The sequence below is a fragment of the Gopherus evgoodei genome, chromosome 8, assembly GCF_007399415.2.
Source record: "Gopherus evgoodei ecotype Sinaloan lineage chromosome 8, rGopEvg1_v1.p, whole genome shotgun sequence".
Lineage (NCBI taxonomy): Eukaryota > Metazoa > Chordata > Testudines > Testudinidae > Gopherus > Gopherus evgoodei.
In genome coordinates, this window is record NC_044329.1 from 38,885,227 (window position 1) to 38,897,036 (window position 11,810).

The 11,810-nt window shown below is 40.7% G+C and overlaps 1 protein-coding gene across 1 annotated transcript; it reads left to right on the forward strand.

Moving 5' to 3' along the window:
• The first annotated feature begins 1,086 nt into the window (after nt 1–1,086).
• Nucleotides 1,087–3,677, forward strand: LOC115656674 (protocadherin gamma-A12-like). The gene has a single exon (XM_030573716.1). It carries the CDS (start codon nt 1,248–1,250, stop codon nt 3,675–3,677), a length of 2,430 nt encoding a protein of 809 aa, XP_030429576.1. The 5' UTR covers nt 1,087–1,247.
• Nucleotides 3,678–11,810: the final 8,133 nt, after the last annotated feature.

Here is an 11,810-nt window from a genome sequence, read left to right on the forward strand (position 1 = left end):
CAAAGTGTGTAACAGAACGCGGAGCCAATTGTTACTTCCAAATGATGTAATGAAGGACATACGTGTCGTTGTCTGTGTTTTCCAATTTCATTAAAAATAAGTAAGTAGCACAGAAGTATGTCATATACAAAACCAAATATTCTTCCAATAGAAAAGTTAAACTAAACTAAAAATTAAATGTAAAGCATTGCCTGGATATACTTACATATAGTTGTTAATTCTGCGGGAGTCCAGGAGATATTGGCCTATAATTTTCTCTCTTTTTTCTGTATAGAACTCTCTAAACCTCTTTCCCCTTCTGCTGGTGATTCTGCATTAGTAGACAGAAAACATAACCACGCTGGGTATAAATTAGGTCACCGCAAACGAGTAAACATCAGGAATATCATACCACCTTACTTCGTGTTGTACCACAATAACTACGGGATATTAGCCAGTGCAATTTTAGTAACTGTCTATTTTCCCATGACAGATGATGATATACAACTGGTATTCTGTCCTCATTCCTCGTTAATAATTGTGTTTACTGAAAATTAATTGTTGGGATTTAAAATATCCCTCAACGTGCAGCAATGATCAGTCTATGACATCATGAAGGAGGAAGTCTCTGTTTTAAGAGGAGTGAGAAACACTCTTATCTTCTGAATATATAAGTCGCACTGCTATGTGTAAACATATACAGTATTTTTCCATTAGAATATCTTTGTGAGACCCTAACAAATTTATACACGGAGCTGTATTTTATTCCGGCAAATACAACTGTGATATCACCCTCTTGTCTGGGAAATAAATAGTACACCTGTGTTCCTTTAGCACAACGAACTCTACTTAAATAATTTCTCTCTAGGACTATTTACTTAACGTAATTCCATGTAAAATTCAAATAGGCGTATTGGTAAGTGTATACATTTTAAATAGAGGAAGTAACTATAAATAAATAGTCGTGGGAAAAGATTAACAGAAAGGTGTTGGATTTAAAAAAAATGCAGTTATTGGTTGAGACTCTGAGCGTCGCTGTTCACCAATCCGGCAAAGAAATGGGAAGAGAGATCCATCCAGCCCCGCCCGCAGCTACACGGCACAGAACACAGAGATCAGAGTCACACTTACTCAGCGGGATTTTACAGATAAATATCTATGAAACAGTCTTAATTTTAACATCAGTGATTGCGAAAACAAAGAACTGCGGCTAAAAGAAAAATACACACCTGACTGGGAATCAGAGCACTGTATACATCCGGAGAAAAATGGAGGATATACAAAATCTCCGGGACTGCAAACGGCGAGTCCTGTTTTGTTTTTTAATGGTTACCGTTTGGGAGGCGGTTTCTGGGCAGATTCGCTATTCGATTCCAGAGGAAACGCACAAAGGCTCTTTCGTGGGGAATATAGCAAAGGATTTGGGACTTGAACTAAAAGAGCTCTCAGACCGCGGTGTCCGCATTGTTGCCAGAGGTAGGAGTCAGTATTTTGCTTTGAATTTGAAGAGTGGCCATTTATACACCACAGATAGAATAGACAGAGAGGAGATCTGTGGCCGGATAGAGATATGTTTGATAAAGTTTGAAGTTCTTCGTGAGGATAAAGCGAAGCTTTTTCCAGTTGAAGTTGAAATCACAGATATTAATGACAATGCTCCAGGCTTCCAATCAGATAAATTAGAGTTAAAAATCAGCGAGACAACAGCTGCAGGGACCCGGATTTCCCTGCAGCAGTCGCAGGATCCAGATGTGGGAATTAATTCTATCCAGATATATCAACTGAGCAATAATACACATTTTTCTCTGGATGTGCAAACTATAACCGATTATGTGAAATATGCCGAATTGGTGCTGGAAAAGTCTCTAGACCGGGAAGAACAAGCTGTTCATGATCTAATCCTCACAGCCACTGACGGGGGAGATCCAGTCAGGTCGGGCACTGCGCAGATCCGCGTTATTGTTCTTGATGCAAATGACAACGCGCCAGTTTTCACTGAAGCTATCTATACAGCGAGCGTTTTGGAAAATGTGCCGAAAGGTTCCACGGTGGTATCAGTAAAAGCCACTGATCCGGATGAAGGAGTCAACAAAGAGTTAAAATACTCATTCAGATCAATCGTGGAGAAAGCTTCCCAAATATTCCATTTGGATTCTAGGACGGGAGAAGTAACAGTCGTGGGGAACTTGGATTTTGAGGAATCCTCAATATATGAAATCGAGGTGCAAGCCCATGACGGAGGAGGCCTTTTCGACAGATCCAAAATTGTGATCCTTGTTAGCGATGTGAATGACAACGCTCCAGAACTGACGATCACATCAGTCCTCAACTCGATCCCTGAGGACTCTCCCCCTGGGACTGTGATCGCCCTTTTAAATGTGCAAGATCTAGATTCCGAAGAGAACGGGAAGGTCACGTGCTCCGTAGCCAGCAACCTCCCCTTTCAGCTGAGGAAATCGTTGGATAATTATTACAGTCTGGTGACAGACCGAACCCTGGACAGGGAGCAGGTGGCAGCGTACAACATCACAGTGACCGCCACGGACAATGGGACTCCTCCTCTTTCTACAGCCACCACTATCCAACTCCGGATTTTAGACAGGAACGACAACGCCCCTATCTTCGATAAAACTTCCTACATCGCCTACGTCACTGAGAATAACCCGAGAGGAGCCTCCGTTTTCTCCCTTACGGCACATGACTACGACTTGGAGGACAACTGCCGAATCACTTACTCCATTACTGGAACTCAGATCCAGGAAGCTCCGCTCTCTTCCTCCATCTCCATTAACTCCGAGACTGGGGCTCTCTACGCTCTGCGCTCCTTCGATTACGAACAGTTCCGGGAGATTCGGTTCCAAGTGCAGGCTCAGGATGGGGGTTCCCCACCTCTCAGCAGTAATGTCTCCGTCACTCTCTTTATACTGGATCAGAATGACAACAGCCCGCACATCTTACACCCCTCCTTTCCCACCGACGGCTCCACGGGAGTGGAGTTGGCCCCTCGCTCCTCCGAGCCGGGTTACCTGGTCACTAAGGTGGTGGCGGTGGATGCAGACTCCGGGCAGAACGCCTGGCTCTCCTACCAGCTGCTGAAGGCTACAGAGCCGGGGCTCTTCTCTGTGGGACTCCACAGCGGCGAGATCAGGACGGCGCGCTCCTTTCTCGACAAAAATGCGCTCAAGCAACGTCTGGTGGTTTTAGTGAAGGACAACGGGCAGCCCCCTCTCTCTGCCACGGCCACTGTCACGGTGGTGGTGGCTAACAGCATCCCCGAAATCCTCTCCGATTTAAGCAGCCTCTCAGCTCCTGTAGACCCCCAGTCCAGCCTCACCTTGTATTTGGTGATCGCTGTGGCTTCCGTTTCCTGCTTGTTCTTTACCTTTCTCATAGTGTTAGTGGCCCTGAGGCTCCGCCGGTGGAGAAACTCGCAGCTGTTTGACTCCTCGAGTGTGACTTTCAGTGGAGTTCCCGTCTCGCAGTTTGTGGGGCTCGATGGAGTCAGAGCTTTTCTTCACTCCTACTCACATGAGGTTTCTCTTACCACGGACTCCAGAAGAAGCCAATTCAACTTTCCCAAATCAAACTATTCAAATATTGTGAGTAGTGAGCAAACTTGTGAGATAAAGGATCCTATTCTAGTTATTGAGGATGTAAGTATTAGTAACGGGGATCGGACCTCTGTTCAGGTGAGCTAAGGTTATTGTGTCTTCGTTCTGTGGGTCGAAAGTATATAATGTTAATTTCTCGGGAAATGTCTAATGAGGGGGAAATGATGTTTTATGTTCGTTTGTGGGAGAAAGAAAGGAGGTAATTCCAGGCCCCACTGAAGTCAATAGCGAACTGTGTCTTCTGTGTTGCAAACGATGGCTCTTGGGGCATTAGGATATGTGTGACTTTTGATACATTAATTTTCAATCATCTGCCTTTTCTTTTTAAGTGGCACAATATATGTTTCTCTTTTAATGTTTGTTTGAAAGTAGATTCTCTTCCTGTATCTTCATATATCTGTTACCTACTTGGGATAGTACAGAAATTTCAGTGTATATAGTACTTCAATTTTGTTGGAAGACAGTTTGATTTGAAGACCATGAACCTCTTAAATTTAACGTAGAAAAAGAGCTACCTTATTTTTTCCATAATATAATTTAATCACAAGTACATTCATAGTTTTGTCCTATAATTTATCTCATGTTCTTTTAATTTTGTTTCCCTATTGATATACATGTTCCCAATAGTCTGGCCTCTCACGTTTGAAAGTTATGGACATTTTTTTATACAGCACGTTATATAAGCATCCATTCAGCATGCACCTTAAGACACCTGTATAAATGTAAACTAGTGAATAACCCTATTGAAACAGGTACTTTGCTGAGTTGGGTCATAATCATTACTTTTTAATTATTTGTAAATTATTTACTTGTTTGGTGAAGATATACCTCTCAGCTTTAAGAAGATTAATCCATTTTTAAACCACTCATATCTATTATTATTATTATTATTATTATTATTATTATTATTATTATTTAAATGTCAGAAATGCAGAATTATGAAACTAGCATATATGGCATCATTATAATATGCAATAATGTCTATAATTTTTGTTGTTTGTGTATTACCGTTGGGCGTTGAAACATTTAATGGTTTGATTCAATGTTTATAAAGGAGGTTATAGATGATGTAATAATTTTGTTATTAGAGAAAACATTCTCATGCATAGTCACAATTATATATTTGAAATGAGAGCTAACTAGTCACTATATTAAATCCCTTGGTCCGTGGTAATGCAGTGAACTCTGACTCATATACAAAAACAAATTATCAGAGCCTTAGGTTGGATCCTGGTGGTGTCCTTTGAAGATTGGGTTTATAAGTGAAATTTTCAAAATTCCTTTTGATGTTTCCTATTTAGAACACTTAATAGTTCTATTCTATTCTATTTTATATAGGCTCTTATACTGCACTCATCTCCATAGTATCTGAGCTCTTTCCAGTAGTGACTTATATCTGTCTTTGTTCTCTGTTAAAGAAGGCAAATTAAAGAAATGTGCCTTACACTTGGAGAGAAAGGTGATCAGGTTTGTTAGGGTCCTTAGTTTGGGGGGATGGGGAGTTACTCCTAAAGACTTGGACTAGCCCCAGTAAAGTTCTGTATCCCATACAGACAAGCTTTTCCCTCATGGTAAAGAGTTCCTTTGTGCCAGAGGAGGAAAATTGTCCACCAAGATGTTCATCCTGCATCTTTAGGCAATCTTTTTGCTATCCTAGGCCTGAGGCTATACAGCACTTTGAATATGACTGATATCTTGAACTTTATTCAATTCTTGTATGAGAAGCCAGGGTAGAGAGTAGAGGACAGATTTGAAGTGCTACTGGTATCCTGTGTTGCTGAGAAGATGCGCTACTGTGCTCTATACTATGTGGAATTTCCTTAGCATTGAAGATTTATGCCAGTCATATCACATAGCTGTAGACCAGTCAAGAGAATAACTGAGGTCAGGTCATCTTCTCCCAGGATGGGGAATCTTCTAGCCAACCAAAGATGATAGAAAGTGCTACTTGTCCAAGAGGATGAGAACGGATGTCTGCCTTTTATCCATTGACTAAAGGAAATTATCCATCAGTGCCACTAAATCCATTTCAGTTCCATCTCCTGGGCTGAATCCAGATTGTGCCAGTTCTAGAATTTTAACATTACTTAGATAACATTGTAGTTGGCCTTTGTGTATTTATTCTGTGAGTTTATTCAAAAATGGGATGTTTTACGTTGGGTGGTAGATGGATAGAACTGATGTATCCAGGGTGGCATTCTTTGATGTTGGTTAGACAACTGCATGTTTGAAGGAAGAAGGGTAGATTACTTCTCTGAATGTGGCATTGGATATTTTTGTCATGAGTTGCACCAGGTGCTCATGACTCTTTCACAAGTCAGGAAGGCAGGGCCATAGCAACAAAGAACGTGGCCCCCTCTGAATATATGTCCGGGGCCCCTTACAATGCAGAAGCTGGAATGCAGTATTTATTTTATACAATATACAGGGTTCATATTATGTATACATAGGCCTACAGTGTACATGTATTCCGTATTTATGCAAAGCGCTTCTTTCGAGCCTTGTTCTCCACAAATTGGTTAATCAATGCGTCATAGTCCAGAGATCTGGCAATCTTGTTTTCGACTGAGATAACTGCAAGCGCAGAAAGCCTGTCATCTGTCATGGCTGAGTGCAGGATATTCTTGATCAGTTTCATTCTGCTGAAGCTCCTTTCAGCACCAGCGACAGTAATTGTTGTGGTCAGAAGAATTCTGATGCAAATGCAAAGATTTGGATATATCTCCTGAAGGCTGTTCTTGTATATGTACGTTAAAAAATTGTTTGCCGTGACAAGTCCTCTCTCTTTCTCGATGACATAAATAAAACAATTCAATTCCATTATGAGTTCATTGGCATCAATGTCTCCCATTTTTCTTTCAAAATTTTTGCTGTGATTCTCCAGTTCATTTTCTCTGTGACACTGCTTCAGGCTGTTAGCGTTGTACAGAAATCCAAACAACTTATACCACTCCACGAGTTGATCAAATTGCGACGAAACAGAAGATATGGCCTGATCAGTGAGAACAAGAAAGAACTGCGTTTGAATTTTTCTTTGGCAGAAAGACGACTCGAATCATGAGCACATTCGTAATCAAACATTCTCTTCTTACGTCGCACCCTAGTTTCTGGAAATACCTGCTCAATACCCATATGCTCTGCTATTTCACGTGCATTTGTGACCACAGAGTTATATCCTGTATTTCGATAGTCTTCCAAAAACTTCATTGTAGCACTGACTTCTGCCTGCAGTACGTCAATTGACACATCTGGTGACTGAATTAATTTGCTGGTTTTATTGATGTGAAATAGTATATCATATCACGTGTACACAGTCAGCACAAAAGGCCACGTAGTAACATGGTCTAAAAGTGCACCGGCTTCTGTTGCTGTATTGCCATCTTTCTTTTCGAGCGCATATTCTCGCAAAGATGACAAAGCATTGCACAGTTCTTCAAGGTGATAATGCAATGTCTTCACAGCATCAATTCTTGACTCCCAATGAGTGTCTGATAACCCTTTAACAGATATTGACATATGTTCTTGAAGTATATCCCAATGTGAAGGTGAAGAAGAAAAGATAACGTATATTCTGTTAATCAGACCGAAAAAGTCAATGGCATATTTCGATGACTTTGCCGCGTCTGAGATCACAAGATTCCAAGTGTGAGCTCCACATGGTACATACAAGGCATGGTCATTTATTTCTAGAATGCAGGCTTGAACTCCTTTATTCTTTCCTCTCATATTTGCGCCGTTATCATAAGCTTGGCCTCTCATGTCAGCAATGTCTATTCCTAAGTTGTTTGCCTTTTCAAGAAACGCTTCCAATAAACCCTCACCAGTTGTATCATAAACATTAAGAAAATCAACAAACGCTTCACGAATATTGACACCATCTTCACCGTTGCATTCAACAAAGCATAACACCACAGACATCTGTTCTTCATGTGACACGTCGGGAGTACAGTCCAAAATAACTGAATAATATTTTGCTTTTTTAAGCTGCGCTATGTTGGCCTCTTGAATGTTACTGGCAACAAGTTGAATCAGCTCGTTTTGGATCTGTGGACTGAGGTACTGAACATGTGTCTCTGCCTTCTTAATCCTCTGTAAAAGTTCGCTGAGGACAGTATCATACTTTGAAAGCAATTCAAACAGTCCCAAAAAGTTGCCATTCGAAGGATCGCTGAGCTTTTCATTACTTCCTCAAAATGCCAAGTTTCTTTCGGACAAGAAAATAACGACATCAACCACGCGTTTGACAACATTTCTCCAGAAATCTCTTTCTTTCAGAAAAGCCTGCAATTCGAGTTGGTCAATAGATGTACGGTTTACTATGCTTGACCGAAGGTCAAACCATTTCACCATACAGTCTTGATGACCTTTGCCTGTTTCATGCTGCTGAAGTCTTTTTGACAGTGCTTTCCAAGCAGATGTTCCACAACATAGCGGTATGTCGCCAGTGCCAAATAATTTACAACAAAAACAAAAAATGGCATCTTTCAGACCTGAGTACATTAACCATGAACGTCTTATTTTCTCGCCATTTGCCATGGTTCGATAGAAATGAGTACTTGTGAACCTCCATCTTTCCTCGTTAAATGGAAATTCGTAACTTTCATTCTGCTGCAGTAGGCCACGTGCAACAATGTCACACACTTGCCTGTCCGATATTATAGACGGCCAATCTCCTGGATCATCAGTCAGTGGTTCAGATTCAGATACTTCTTTCCCGGCAGCAGCTGGAATATCTGTCACAGTTTGTTTGGTAGAACAACTGGCTTCACCTTCGACCTCACTTGAAGCACTTCTGGATACTTCAGGATACGATTCGTCGCTGCTAGCACTGTCCGTTTCATGTGCCTGTACCTGTACGTTGGATTGCAGTGCAAAATACGTTGACAACTTTGGAATTTTCTCAAGTTCCTTCTCGGCATCTTTTGCTGCCTTTCGTTTACTAGCTTTGCTCTTATACATTCTCTTAGACATCACAAAGCACACTTCTGCGTTGGAAATGATAAAAAACTAAACAATTAATTAATAACATTTATCCGCCGACCGCCATTATGAACGCAAATACACATTCTTTGAATGGGTCCAACTAAAATTCGAAGTTTACCGACAGACAACTGATGTAGCCAATAGCATTATGATGTATCATAATGACTTCACGGTTTTGTCAGTAAAACCAACATGGATTATGCAATAGCGTCAATAAATGTCACTTACCTAGTTATACCTTACATTTTTTTGCCACTTTTAGGGGCCTTCATCCTTGCGGGGCCCCCTCCGGTCGGAGGGTACGGAGGGCGCTCGCTACACCTCTGCAGGAAGGGCATGGATCTGATTCATAAGTCTTGGGTTGGGACTTTTTTAGAGTGTCCTTAACTTCTTGATGAGTGCATGCATTGAATTCTAGGAATGCATATGGTCTGTTGATTGGTGAATATAGGTAGAGTGGATCCAGGCTACTTGAAAAGGTTTTCTTAATGTGCATGATCTTCTTAGTGAAGTTGGATGATAGTTCTTTGCGCGACTTGATACTCAGTTCTGATGCAGTTTGTAGTAATTAAGGATTAAGGAACTGGTTTACCACTCTAGGTAGCTCCTTATGGTAGGATTTGGCAAGAGTTATTTTGGCTTGTAATAAAGCCTCAGTACAAGGTTTGAGGAACTTATTACATTTCATCCTCTGTGTATCAGCTTTTGTTTTCCACCATTAGCATGTAATTTGCCATTCCTCTTTCTTCATTCAGTGCAGAATGTCAGAAAACCCAGGAATTCTGTATGGGCTGTGGAGAGGAAGTGGCCATTTAAGGACCATTCAGTCAATGATCAAGGCTCATGTACAGTGATAATGAGTCACCACATCCTCCTCTTCTCATTCTGTGGATGGAATGCTGTTGTCCTTTAGCAGCCTGTGGGATTTCTTGGGGTCCATGTGTCTTCATGGCCAAATCAGGATCGCTGGTCTCATTGCTTGAGAGCTGGAAGATCTCTGACCACTGCTGTAATGAGGTGATGGTCTATCCAAGACAGCGGCTAGGTTTTGATATCCTTGATCTTGACATCTAGTCTGATGCTCAGGTCCAGGGTATGACCAGCTGCATAGGCTGGACAAGAGATTACCAGTGAAAGTCCTAAAGAGGCAAGAGATTAGGTGAATTTGGGGGGGGGTTGCATTTGCAGCCTTTTAAATATGTATGTTGAAATCTCCCAGGATGACAAGCTCGGGTATATCACCACCATAACTGAAAAGGTATCAGTGAGCTCCTTTATGAATTCTTTAGTCAGTCATGGTGTTTAAATAAACATAAAAGCAACGTTAGCTTTGGCTCTGATTTCTATTGTCAGATGAATTAATTTGAATGTTGTCTCACTTTTTTTGATTTGATGTTTGATGAGAAGATGAATGAAGTGCTGCCTGCTGTCTTGTCTAGGTCTGTGATACATTGAGTATCCTAGGAGGATGAAGTGGGGTAGAATGAGTGTCATCCAGCCACATCTCAATGATGCAGGATATACTGGGTGCTTCATCACTGATGAGGTTATGATTTATTCTCCTGTGAATCATTCCATTTGTTCCTCAGGAGGTGAGATCTTGGGAACCTGACCTGTATTATAATTGTTCAATCACTTGAGAATAAAAAGTCCTTACCATAAATGATACTAATGCTTTGTTCTCTAAAGGATGGATTGCCCCCATTGGAACATCATGGTTATGCTTCATAATTATATAATGCTGTCCAACCAAGGGGTTGATCTTTGCTTACAGAAATCAACAGGAGTGTTTCTCCTCTGCCATCAGTTGGCTTTAGATCGGCCCCCAAGGGCATTAAAATTACAATGAATATTAGTTTTCCAACAATCCTGTCTATTTAATAAGATTTTATTATCACAATTTTAAATATGGGGAAGGTCAAGCACAGAGAGATTTAGGCCAATTTATTTTTCAAATCTGCATGCTTAAAATCAAGCACCTAAATTTTAAACACTTAAATAAGTGGTCTGTTTCAAGAGTTAGTAGTAGACAAAAATCCCAGTAAAATCAATTGGAAAATATGTTCCACATCCCTGAACATCAAGTCACTTACGTATTTTATAATTATGCATTTAATTACCTTACTTGAAGCATACAACATTGAAAAAATTGGCCTAAGTGATTTTCCAAATGTCATGCACAGGAATTTTGTGGCAGAGCTGACAAGAGAACCCAGATCTCTAGAACAGGGGTCGGCAACCTTTCAGAAGTTGTGTGCCCAGTCTTCATTTATTCACTCTGATTTAAGGTTTTGCCTGCCAGTAATACATTTTAACGTTTAGAAGGTCTCTTTCTATAAATCTATAATATATAACTAAATGACTGTAAAGTAAATAAGGTTTTTTAAATGTTTAAGAAGCTTCACTTAAAATTAAATTAAAATGCAGAGCCCCTCGGTCCAGTGGCTAGGACCCAGGCAGTGTGAGCGCCACTGAAAATAAGCTCGTGTGTGACCTTCACCACGCGTGCCATAGGTTGCCTACCCCTGCTCTACACTCAAGGCCCAATGCTTAAATCATAAAACCATTCATAGATTATTTAAATCAAAATTGGGCAAGAGTTTTGCACCTATGTTTTAATCCTGAAAGGGGAGCTGAAAAGTGTTCATCTTGTCGTGGAAGCCTGCCATACATTTTCAGCATCGAAATGGTTGACTTTCTTTGTTCTTTATAGATGAAATATAATGTTATCTATTTCGTAAACAAGAGAAAGTCCACACAAGATCTCTCCGAACTTGGTTGTTAGGGAACTGTGATGTCTTATATAAAATTAATTATAATACCGACTATCTATTTAATGTCATATTAATCCTCCAGTAAATTACTTCTATTATATTGAATCAACTCGTTGATTTCTCTGAGGCAGATATATTGTAATCCGAAATCAAAGTGTAATTTTGCACTTTTTCAGAGTGAATCTAACTCATTCGGTTTTACTGCTTTCTCAAAATACTGTCTTGAGGACTGTCTTGTTGTCTGTCGCTTTATAATCTTCGACCCTCCAGAATTAGTCATGTGGAAGAAAGAACTTACACTTCCTCCTATTTTGGGCGTCTGTGATTTCTCCTCTCACGATGCAATTCATTTAGCTTTGCAATTCTCTCACTAAGACTCGGAGTGCCGCTGTTGGCCAATGCGGAGCTAGGGCTGCAGCCGGAGATCTACCGGAGCCCACTGCAAAGCGATTATACTGTTACG

What these genes read in the sequence shown, in the direction of transcription:
- LOC115656674 (XM_030573716.1), top strand. Translation starts at nt 1,248, where the DNA reads ATGGAGGATATACAAAATCTCCGGGACTGCAAACGGCGAGTCCTGTTT.